At 40.1% G+C, this 12,759-nt stretch overlaps 1 protein-coding gene across 2 annotated transcripts in view; it reads left to right on the top strand.

Annotated features, from left to right (window-relative positions):
- The window catches only part of MATK (megakaryocyte-associated tyrosine kinase), a 716,676-nt gene extending 708,945 nt beyond the window's left edge, over positions 1–7,731 (top strand). For both annotated transcript variants that reach the window (XM_044054018.1, XM_044054017.1), the window contains one exon: positions 7,013–7,731. In XM_044054018.1, coding sequence (XP_043909953.1) covers positions 7,013–7,195 — 183 coding nt within the window. In that variant the 3' untranslated portion in view covers positions 7,196–7,731. The remainder of the gene's footprint in view (positions 1–7,012) is intronic.
- Positions 7,732–12,759: the final 5,028 nt, after the last annotated feature.

Genomic DNA, 12,759 nt, shown 5'->3' with positions numbered 1-12,759 from the left:
TTTTGTTTTTCTTTTTAATGGTAATTGATAAATTAATCTTGACTAATTGTAATTGAACCTAATATTTGTTACAATTTAAAGACTATGTTATTTTAGAATCATACTCCCTTGGAGACTTTGTCTGGGGTGTTAGGAGTATGCTTTTTTTTGTTTAACAGTTCTTCAAACTGGCTTTTGTTATTTTTCATCTGGTTTATTTTCTTGTTGTTAATATAAAATATAGGAGAGTAGGATGAGGAAGGGGAAAGACAGCTCTATCTGACACTGCAGTGTAGAATGAAATGTTGAAATGGATACATCAACTGAAATGCACATGCATTTAGAAAACTATGTCATGGAGATAGGCCATGATTATAGGTTCATAGGTTCATAGGTTCATACTAGGCTATCTGCCCTAGGGCATTTATAAGCCTAGCCAGAGTGTGTGTGGCTTTCACCACCCCTTAGGATGAGAATACTATACCCATTAGTTTGCTGTGCCTCTGTCCAGCAGTGACGCAGAGATGATTCCCGGGGTAAACCTACGATCTCCCATCCACTCGTCAAGATTTCTCTTCAACAGAGTCAGTGAGGGGCTCTGCCTCACATGGACTGGGATTCTGTTCCATAGTGTAGGGAGTCTCTGGGTGATGAATCTGTCCCTCCAGCACATCCTATTTATATCCGTGTTGAGGTTTAAGTCTCTTGCTCTCATGGCTCTGGCGGATTTGGATTTTTTGAGGTGGAGCATGTCCATTAATTCCGGGTTGGACATGGCCTTGTATGTCAGGCACAGATCACCTCTGAGCAGACGGTATGCGACTGAATAGAACTGGATTTTCTTCAGTCGGGCATCATATGACATATGTTTGAGCCCCTTTATCCTTTTGGTGAGGAACTTTTGGGGTCTTTCCAACTGCTGCAGGTGTCGGTTAAGGTACATTCTGAATGGGGCGTTGTACTCAATCATTGGTCTGATAAGTGAAGAGTACAGGGGTACAATGACCTCTCCTGATCTGGATGTGAATCCCTTCATAATCAGGTGGGCAATGTAGAAGGTCTTCCTAACCACTTTGGCAATGTGAGTGTCAAAAGAGAGGTTACTGTCAACTTGGGTCCCCAGGTCCCTGATAACTTCTTCCGTGTTTAATGGATTACCACATATGTGGTAATTAGGGGTTACCTTGTTTTTCCCAAAGGGTATGACTATGCATTTTTTGGCATTTAGCTTAAGGCCATGGCTCTGGCACCAGTTATCCATTTCTATGAGACCTCTCTGGAGGATGTCTGTGTCTGATGGAGTGTCAATTATGGTGCCCAGTTTGCAGTCATCTGCAAATTTTGTCAGCCACAATCCCCTATGTTTGCCTGCACTTCAGAAAAATAAATGCCGAACAAGAGGGGCCCAGGACTGAGCCCTGTGGGACACCGCTCGTGACCGGCTTAGAGTCTGACATGGCACCAGCAACTCTAACCCTGTGTGTTCTGTCCTTGAGCCAGTTTGCAACCCATCTTGTGACATATGGGTTTACATCTAAGCTGGTGAGCTTTTCTATGATGTCCGAGTGGGGTATTGTGTGAACACTTTTGCTAGGTCAAGGTAGGTTGTGTGAACTGCCTTACCCTCATCAATGGCCTTAGTGACTGTTTCAAAAGTCGACCAAGTTCAAGAGGCAGGATCTGCCCTTGACAAAGCCAAATTGGGTAGGATCCAGTGTCTGTAGGTCCCCAATGTCTTTATTTATGAGTTCCATTATGATCCTCTCCATAGCTTTGCAGACAAGGCTCGTCAAGCTTATGGGCGGTAATTTCCAGGGTCCGTAGAAGCACCGCCTTTGTGGAGTGGGACCACAGTTGCCGTGACGCCATTCTTTGGCACGTATCCTGTAGTAAGGCTAAGATTAAACAGCAGCCTTATGTGTGGGTTTAGTTCCTCATTGAGTTCGTGTAGCACACAGCCGGAGACACCGTCTGGTCCCATTGATGCTGTGTTTTTTGCTTTAGAGAGAGCAGCTCTCACCTGGGCATCTGAGATGTTTGGGAGGCTAGACTCTGGTGGGATAGATATTTCTCCTTTTGGGGGAGAAATTTGCACCGAACCTGTCTGCCAGTATGTTGGCAATGTCTGTGGGTTCAGTGATTTTTTTATCATTTTGGACTAATTCTGAGCATATCTGGGAGTTTCCACCCAGGTTTCTAACATAACTAAAGAAGGCCTTATGATTGTCTTTTGTGTCATTAGCGATTTTTCTCTCAAAGTTGGCCTTGGATGATTTTATGAGTGATCGTAGTTTTGCTAGTATTGATCAGAGATGCCTTCCCTTTTAGGGATTTTGCTCTGTCATGTAGTAGCTTTCTCCTCTTGTTGTAGAGTTTGTTTATGGCTGGGGTCCACCAGACCGGGCGCCTGCCTTTGGTGGAAAGGGTCTTGATTTTATTAGGGATTGCTTGATCCATACATTCCTGGAGGTGCTCGTAGAAGGCATTTGTAAGGGTTTCAGCAGCGTGGGTTGTGGTTTCCACTGGCTCGGGGGCCTTGAAGGATACCACTCCAGTCTTAAGAAGTGTGAAGTTTGCTTTTGAGAAGTTCTTCACTGTGGTCTTTTTTGCTGGGGGTGGGGGCGGGATGTGGATCTCCAATGAGATTAATTTATGGTCTGATCTCACCAATGAGGGATATACTTCCGGTGTGGAGCATTTTGTCCCCTTATTTGTGATGATCAGGTCTAGTATATTTTCTCCTCTTGTGGGAATGGTGACTAGTTGTTCCATAGCATTTGAGTTTATGAACTCCAGGAACCTTTGGGCTAGGGTGTTGGGGCTTGAGTAATGTTCCCAGTCTATGTTTGGGTAGTTGAAGTCACCCAATATGATGGTGTTTGGAGAGACATTCATACTCTCCAGTGTCTTCAGGAAGGCTGTGTGGGTTTCCTGAGTTTGAAAAGGTGGTCTGTAGCATGCTAAAAACTGTAGGGCAGTTTTACCTATGGTTAATTGCACCTGGATGGTCTCCAATGCTTCGTGCGTTGCCACTAACCTGGAGGTGTGGGTATCCTTTATGAATATGGATACTCCCCCTCCTTTTGTGGTTCGGTCCGGATTTTGGGGCCGGAACGCATGATATGAGGTATAACCTGATAGTGCTGGGGTGCTCTCAGGAGCCTTGAACCAGGTTTCAGTCACAGCACAGACATCGATGTTCTCCATACTGAGGAGGGCTTCGAGGGCGTGCATCTTGAGGTTTAGACTTCTGGCATTGAGCAGTATTACCCTTAGTTTTTCTCCATTTTTTTTTCTAGGGCGGTAGGTTTATCATTTGAGCCTTGCCTAAAAAGGCACTATGCGGGTGGCAAGAGCCTTTGCCAATATCCGGAAGCCCAGGGGTGACAGGTGCAAGCCGTCCCTTGCAAAGCAGCGTGGCTTGTCAAGCATGTCATCCCAGGCGGACAGACATTGGATCCCCTTAGAATGACACCAGTAATTAAGCCAATTATTAAAGCTGATCATTTTGTCTCTGTATTGTGGCATCATTCTTGGTGAGGGTAGGATACTGCTCAGGGTCAGGGTCATACCGGCCTGGGCTACATAGTCTGAGAGCTCCTCTATGTCTCTTTTCATGTAGTCCAGGGAAGTACGTCTCAGGTCGTTCACACCGGCATGGACAATGACTGAGTCATACTTGTACTTGCTGTGGAGTGACCTGAGTGCTTGTGTTATGTGGCGGATTCTAGCGCCTGACAGGCAGCTTACTGTGATCTTTTCCTTGTTCAGTCTGGTGAGTGGGACGTCAGTGTGTCTGACTATGGAGTCACCTATAACAAGTGTGTCTGGCATTGTGTTTGGCCTTAAGGGCTGTGACTGTTTAGCACACTGACTTTGAGAACTATGTGTTGCATGTCTTATGTCTTGAGGTGGCAGTTGCTTGGGTGTCTGCTTTGGAGGCCTCTGTAGTTTTGGTAGATTTTTGATCAGTGCCTCGAGTATGTCTTTGTGTGTTTATGTGTTTGTTTTGCAGTTGTGATAGTTCTATGTGAAACTGGGTTTGTGGTGTGCGTGGTTTCCTTCTCCTCCTGTCTGGTCTTGCCAGTCCTGAGTTGAGAGAGCTCAGCCTCCAGTTTGGCTATATAGTTGCATCTCTCACATGTATTTGTGTTTTGTGGGAGAAGGAGTGGGTTGTCTGTGTACATGAGGCAATTGTAACATTGCCTCAAGATGACCAGATTCACCAGCTGAACAGGAGAGGACGCTAGCAACTGACCCTTCGACATGCTAGAAAAAGTGAAAAAGTTTGCTGTGTAACTGAGTCAGAAGGGACCTATAGGAAAATGGGTACTCAAGGGAATTCTAGGCTAATGTAGTACTTTGTTTAGTATATAAGTACTTTACCTATATAAAAATGCTTTAGGAGCAAGTGCTGAGCTTTTGAGATAGAGAATATACTGTTTAGATTGCAAGTAGAGAAGTTCTAAGGGAAAAATTGAAGAGCAGACTTTACGGAGCCAGAAATAATTTAACCTTGTTTAACCGGCGCTGCCCGATGGTGCTCTATGGGCAACTCCGCGCTAAATCATGCAAAAGCGCGCTAAAGTGGGCTTTATAGCAGGGGGTTGAAAAGAGCTAGGAATTGACCCAAAATGGCCAATAGACTACAAGTTTCTGCCTGGAAACACTGCTCTAGGGACAAATAGGCTGCTCAGTGCTCCCCACTCCCACTGGTGAACAAAGAAGCTTCCCTTTATTCAAATAAGGATATGGAATAGCACAGGAACCAAGCCAAAGCCCAGAGATCAGCAAACTCTGAAGACTGGACTATTCTAGTTCAGTAAGGCGGGAAAACAGACTGGACTATTCTAGTTCAGTAAGGCGGGAAAACAAGATTTTTTTTTTTTTTTGGCAGAAAACAGAGGAAAAACAGACAGTAAATGCTATAAATGCTTTTAAACGGCTAGCGCACTTGAGTGTGTTAGCCTACAGGTAAAATTAAGCAACAAATAACTTTTTAAAAGTGCAAAACAGTTAATCAACACAAAAACAGTTTAAATAGAATGCAGAGCTGTATAAACAGGCGAAAATGCAGTCGCTAAGCAGTAAATAATCAAAAAGCCAGAAAAGAATACTTAAATCAGGAAAAAGTCACTCTTTTGCTCTCTGCTGCTTGTAGAACTCTGCAGGACACCACGAGGAGCTGTGCTGAGTTGAATACAAGTTTAAAAAGCGCTAAAGCGGGCTTTATTACAGGGGGCTGAAAAGAGCTAGGAATTGACCCAAAATGGCCAATAGACTACAAGTTTCTGGCTGGAACCACTCCTCTAGGGACAAATAGGCCGCTCAGTGCTCCCCATTCCCACTGGTGAACAAAGACGCTTCCTTTTATCCAAATAAGGATATGGAATAGCACAGGAACCAAGACAAAGCCCAGAGATCAGCAAACTCTGAAGACTGGACTATTCTAGTTCAGTAAGGCGGGAAAACAAGATTTTTTTTTTTGTTTGTTTTTTTCTTTTTTGCAGAAAACAGAGGCAAAACAGACAGTAAATGCTATAAATGCTTTTAAGCGGCTAGCGCACTTGAGTGTGTTAGCCTACAGGTATAATTAAGCAACAAATAACTTTTTAAAAGTGCAAAACAGTTAATCAACACAGAAACAGTTTAAATAGAATGCAGAGCTGTATAAACAGGCCAAAATGCAGTCGCTAAGCAGTAAATAATCAAAAAGCCAGAAAAAAATACTTAAATCAGTTATAGCAAATACAGTTATAACAAATGCTCTGAAATATACTGTATATTTCCATAATGTTTGAGAAGGACAGTCAGAACACAAGAAGGTTCAGGCGAAAGAGAAAAAAAAAAAAAAAAAAAAAAGTTTTGTTTTACTTTTTGAAAGGGAAAAAGGAGGAACAGAAGGCCTTATCAAATGTTCTCTCTGTATTAAGCAGAATGAGCTAATGACACTAGACTGGGAGGTGTGTCACAGTAGGGGCGGGCAACTGCAAAGCCACCAAGTATAAGAGCAAGACACCAACAGGGAGGGAGGGTGGAACAAAATAGCCTACAGACAGCAAGCACTACAGAGACAAATGAAAGTTTTTAAACAGATAAGGATTTGTGAAGATACTGAATAGACAAAGTGCTTTATATATATTAAATTGTAAAAACAGTAATCTGTAAAAATAATCAAAAAAAATCAAGATACTTATATTTTGTAGCTCAGTTGCGGTCAACAACTTCTCCAGTCATTATGCGAAAACATGCTTCAAGTGCAGGTACAGGCTGTGCCAATTTGACTGCATGCAGTTGTATGAATTAAAGGAACAATTACAGTAAAAGGGACACCGAGCACATCATCCTACTGCTCCTGTCCTCCTCCGATTTATTCTCTTGCATTTTCTACCACCTCAGTGAAGGTGTGGCTAAAACTCTCTGTTCTTCTCCTAGCTTACTCTAATATTTTGTACTATTTAGGCTGTACTTTCTTGCTTTCGTTTGATAAGTTATATATTATATTATTGATTTATATTTCAAATCCCCTCCCATTCTTTGGGTACTGCTTAGAACCGTTATTTCCCCTGGTCACACTATACATTTCAGACAGTTATTGATACTTCACTGTGCTTAGTTCTTTAGTGTGGGTCATGGTGAGGGTCCTTCATTGTGGATCTGCACATCCTCCCTTTGTCTGCATGTGCTGTTGCTGCAATTTTCTCTGACATCTTAAAGATATTCTGTAGGTAAACTGGGACCCCACCGAATTGCCTATATGTGTGCTTGCTGTATATATATATATGTGTGTGCGTGTATGTATTTTTGTGTATCCTGCAGTCATACAGTGTCCCAGTCATGGTGAGGTTCATATGTCTTACACCTGTGTTAGTCACTTGCTTTTTCATAAAACCGACTTAGATTAAGCTGGTAGTTAGAGAAGGTCTGAACAAATTAGATAGTATAACATGATATCTGCTTTACTAGTTCAAGTAATCAAAAATACTAATGTTAGTGGTAATAAAATGCATTATGTTCTTGTTTTTTCCTATAGTCACTAAAGGATGTCAAAGACAAAGTGTTAACAGGGTACCACATGGAAAGTCCGGAGGAATGCCCTGCATCCATGTATAGCCTAATGAAGAGCTGCTGGGAGTTGGATCCTGGGAAACGACCTGCTTTTAAGAAGCTGAAAGGGAAGATTGAGAAAGAGCTACGTAGTACTAAAGCTGACTGAATACATGCAGAGTATTATATTTTTCCACCTTCTTCAGAGACAATCACAGATTAAGACTATGTTCATATAAATGGTGCACTGTACATGTGGTACACTAAAATCTATCAATACCAGCTTCTCATTCAGCCTGCAATAGCACTTCCTGAACTTGGTTTGTGTTTTCCTGAATAATAAAACAGACCTTTCTTCTTCACACCAATGGTTCTTGTACTACATAATGCTGACAGCCTGGGATGGTGGTTTACAATGAACAAAAGCTATAGGAATCTTCCCTTACAGTGCCTTCCTTCTTCAGAGTATCCCAGCAGTGTGCTGCTAATTTATTTGTTGAGTTTTTTTTTATGTTTGTTTCTTTGAGGAAGAGAATGCCGAAAGCAACCTTGTTCTCAGTGGCAGTGTTATAGGTTGGCTGTGAATGTACCAGGGACTGCAGTTACTGCATTTAATGTGCAATATGTTCCTATAACAGAGTCTGTAAAATACTGCCTGCTGAAATATTCTATAAATAAACTATTTTTTTCTTTTTCATTCCTTCACCATTGTGAAATAGTCCCTTGTTACTGTAGCACCCTATCAACTACCTCTAGGTTGTACTTTCCAGGCAATTTGCTGACTATTGAAGCACCAGTCAGATGAGACAGTCATTTACCCCTTTAAAACTAGCGCAAAAAATTCATAGGTGAGCAATTTCCTGGCAATATGTAGAAATTACAGGCACTGTTCATACATGTACTCACCCCCCAAATTAAAAACATTTGTCAATGCATTTATTCAACAGTGAGCAGTTAACTAAACCTAAAAAATGGACATGTCTTCAGAAAACCCTCCGTATCTCATCATTTTCCTCTTCAGTTTTATACTAAAGATATTCCTTTCATTATGTGCTCACTTTGTCATATACCTTGCTCAATTTGTTGATTGCGTGTACAATACAGGGAAATGTCTTCAGTTAAGCAAGCCCTTTTTTGATACACATAGCTACGTGTGGTTTCCAATAAACACTTTTTGCTCATTAAGCTAATTACAACTCTTCCTACCCTAATTGTGAACTACTCTAGATTAAAATACTTACCCACTGAATTCCCTGTTGGAGATGGAATTATGGTATCTCAGCTGTTGCAATGATACACCTCCTAAAAGATTTAGTATTGTATTAAGTACATTGCAAGTTGCACTGTCTTCTTGGCAGGGTCCCTGTAACAGTAAATCATAAGATTTGGATGGATTCCCAGACAATGCTTTGATTCTTATTGGAGGTGTATAGCTGTAGGAGTATATCCATGCTAAAACCAGTCCTATGTCTGGATTTTGCTTCAGCTTGCAATACTTTGTGAAGGTATGGACATTAGTTCACATGGCTGCTTCTAATATGTTATATGTGTAAGCCTTTCAGAAATGTACAGCTGATATAGCTGCTAACTTAGAAAATGTACTGTGATTGTGCCTTGCTGAAGTTTATTATACTTGTCATATCACAAGGCTATAATATGGCCCAACCATTTAGACACTGTCTATTTATTGACTGGAAGACATTCTGTCTCTTTTCTGAATGAGACAAGGACTTGATCTTTTTTTTTTTTAAATTATTGAGTCCATATAGGATGTGGAAAGGTGTTCACCTTCATTCTTGTAGTTAGAGTACAAAGCATGAGTCCAGATAAAATCACTTTAGCTAGCAGATCTAGGAGACTGTCTCTCTGATTACCTCCCCCTGAGAGGACTAAAGATGCCTTTTTGAAGTTTGAAATTGTTTATTCAGTTTTGTAGGTAGATGGACAAGTGGTATTATTTTAATATGATCTCTCCTAAAAGATCTTATAAAATATTGCTTGTTAGTCCTCTCGCCCCCAGTCACAGGTAGGATACCAGTCCTGCCCTGAGCTTTCTGGATTACCTTTGTTTTTTTTTTTCATTCTGGTAGTTTGGATAAACACTGGTAACTGAAGTGACTGGTTCAAACAAATTGCTGTGACAATCATTAGAATAGAAGGAGTTACAGTATAATGACACAATCATACTCGTTTATTATAAACACCAAATAAGGGAGTTTAAACATGAGAATTTGCAATTCCAAAAACATTCTGCCTGAGGTAATAACATGTAGAAAACTGGTTTCCCTGAAATACATTTTACTTCTGTTGATTCTATAGGGTCAAGTAACAGTAAGGTTAGCTTCACTAGCACAAAGTTCAAATCCCAAGGTGGGTGAAATATGCCTTTCATAATTGTGTTAAATTAAGCAGTAAAGCCTTTAGTAAGGATATGCTAATATATGAAGAAAAGCTGACACACAAGTAGAAACTGCAGATACATGAATTTTGATAAATCTGACAGGTTTCCATCAAATAACCAGTTTAGACCATTCAGGAACTTGTGTGAAATCCAACTGACACACTAGCCCTTGTGATACAGTCCAAGTAATCATTTCCACATTTAAAATAAGATGTTCTTGTTTTTGGAGTCCTAATGTCTATCAAGATGTCTAACTCTTGTGAAGAAAAACAGTTGATGCTAGGAATTGGAATTCTGTACTCCATACTTGTAGGATCTGAGTCTTGAGATTAGAATATAAAGTCTTGACCTATTGTTGTTTCTGAACAGATTAGTGAAGAGAGAGAAGTGTCATACTGAAAAAGTGATTATGTTCCTTAGCAGTGAGGACCATGATTGTTCAGCCATGAAGGAGCTACTAATATTAGATAAATTGTCAGTCTCTGTCTTCTTTTATTCTAAGTAGTACTTTATGTATTGTGAGGCAAAAGGTCAACTTCTAAGAAACCCCACCTTTACAGAGTGTCCTGAAATGTGGTTTAAGTGTTGTAGGCATCAGATACAAGAAGTTTACAACAACATAGCTTAATACCAAGATCTGAACTATGCCAGTGGTAAAGGACAACAAGCCTATTCAGGGGTTAGGTGTACAATCACAGTGTGCCACATGTTGTCAAGATATGTAAAGAGTACAGGCACCTGCCAAGAGAAGGGGCCTCAAAGAAAATAGCCAAAGAGGAAAGGAAAAGGGATTATGTAACATGCAGACCTGCCAAGTAAGTGTTCAGATTACATTAAAGGGTGCTGGAAGGTAATGTAACCCTTCAGTGCTTTTATTTTCTGTTTATAATTTTGTTTTGATCGCAGTAGCATAAACCATGTTTGCTTTGCAGCTATATAAAACGTGTTTACTGTGTATAAAACTATAAAAATCACAATTCAAAAGTATTTCTTTTTATTATTGTGACTCAGGAAATGGGAGTACGTGCCCTATATCAGAACTATGAAACTAATGTTCTTCCTAAAGGTATTGACAAACTGTATGCCTTCAGAAACAGCTCCCCTAGTGAAACATAGCTCTGAGGTAGCATGATGCCATAACAGGATATAATTAGTTGGGGGTGGTGGGCTTCCACAAACTAAGTGATTAGGGGAAATAATCTAATTCTCTGACTCCCTCCTCGAAGTATTTCAGTTTGATAGAACAGTAGTTTCAACTGACTCTGATGAAGTAAATTTGCAACTGATCAGAAAAAAGGCTTTTTAATCCAATGAGAGTATTTTAATTTCTAAGTGAGTTCTTTGCTTTATTACAATTCATATATATCTGAAGATGTGTATACTTTACTTGTCTGACAGTTTTTGATGTCATTAGTTCTCATCAAAGAATGTTCCAAGCTTGGTTGTATGCCATGGTTGTCCCTTTTGAGCCTAAAAATGCATGTTGTTGCACTAAACACAAACACGCATGCATATTTGCATCTACAACCGCGCGCACACACACACACACGCACACAAACACACTCTCGCACATACACACACCCACAGAATAAATTGTTTTGGGTTTGCTTGCATGATTTATATTTCTTAAAATATATCTGAAATGAAACTGTGCAACACCTATCTTTTCCAGTGTTTTATAAAAAAAATTGTCAGTGTCTTCTGGCATTTCTGAATAGTAATGTTAACAGAAAACTTTGGGACTATTGTTTATAAGGCAGATACTCAAACTGTGCAGTATATTTGGCTGCCCTGTTATGAAAGTTGTTCACCACAGTAATAGTCTGTATATGAAATGGGTTCTCAGAAAGAAAACAAAATTGCAAATATATCAATGTGTACACACTGTATGCATTGTTTGGTTATTTCTGTTTGTAATGGTATACAAAAATGTATTTATTAAATAATGTATCATCGTTTTACATTTTTGCAGTGAGCTATATGAGTTAAGTGAGTGTGGATAATTACTATAGTGTTTTATTTTGTATCTGGTTCTTTTATATTAACAAAATTACAAAATGAATCAAAGTTACATTTTTGATTTGGTGTAATTTTTTTTTCTTGTACTTTAGCTATACCCCCAGAATATCTTCTACTTAAATGGGTATCTTTGTGTAGACTTGTATCCAGTGATCACTATTTGCATTGTCTTAGAAAGGCTGGCCCTAGTACAAGACCAATAGGGATGCACAAGAGACAACTTTCAGTTTCTGATATTTTCCAGTAGACTACTGTAGTATAAATTGAAAGAAAAGTTGAAGTCTGTCCTTCCCTCTGCTATGTGGAGTTCAGGGATGGAAATAAAATCCAACAAAAAGAGAAAACAACATAGGTGACACATTAACATTTGGTATCTTATTGTAGAGAGCAAAGAAACAATTTAGTAGAGCAGCCCACAATCAATACCAAGGAACTTTAAAAATCCATTCCATTATCTGGTGTCCAAAAACCTTCTAGCCACAATGCACATCCTGTCATAGTATTAATGAAAACTTTTGTCCAGCTTTCAAAGTGTATTTTTTTATGTCTAATATCATACTCTTCCAACCTGGGCCTTTTTCCATAACATGGAGGGATGAAGCCCTGACTATGACACAGACAATTCAAGATTGATTTTTGGCACTGTTATGGCTGGATCCAGATGGAAAGGGATGGGAGTCAGAGGATGTCTTCGGGTCACTCATCCTGGGAAAAGGGGGTGGTCCAAGTCACTGCCATACTGGCTCCTACTGGATGGGAAAATGCAAGAAATGCAGCAATAATCAGGCCATGCTTTGCCTTGCCACCCATGTTCACAGGATAGTTTTATGGGGCATATGCAGGAAGATGCATGCCTCAGTAATATCTTCTCACATGATATATGTGCAGACTTACAGAGAAAAGCATTATAGTCCACATTTATGAGTGCATATGTCTGGCACTGAGGGTAAAGAATAGGATAAGAGTAAAATCTCTAATGGCCACTTAGATGACAGTCTCCTGTTATTGTCATTCTCCTGACAGGGGAACAAATGGGCCAATTGATTGTGGGAAAGGTGGTAGCTGGCAGGCAGTGGGGATTAAAGCATATTGGCTACAGGACAGAAAATCTGTAGTAAATTTACAATGAGTGACCTTTAATCAATGGTAGTCCCAGAGATTGGTACTGGGGCCATCTAAGTTTCATGCATTTATGCCATCTGTGACAATGTGAGGTATTACTGGCTATGCCAGGAGAAGAAGGGCAGTGGATGTGCAACATTTGCCAACACAGCTAGCTGGAATTTTGTAAAGAATTATATTTCATTTGTATA

Source organism: Protopterus annectens, chromosome 13.part0 (assembly GCF_019279795.1).
Source record: "Protopterus annectens isolate FY-2018-M chromosome 13.part0, PAN1.0, whole genome shotgun sequence".
Classification (NCBI taxonomy): domain Eukaryota; kingdom Metazoa; phylum Chordata; order Ceratodontiformes; family Protopteridae; genus Protopterus; species Protopterus annectens.
The sequence above is the reverse complement of the archived record's forward strand: the minus strand, read 5'-3'. Positions and strand labels throughout refer to the sequence as shown.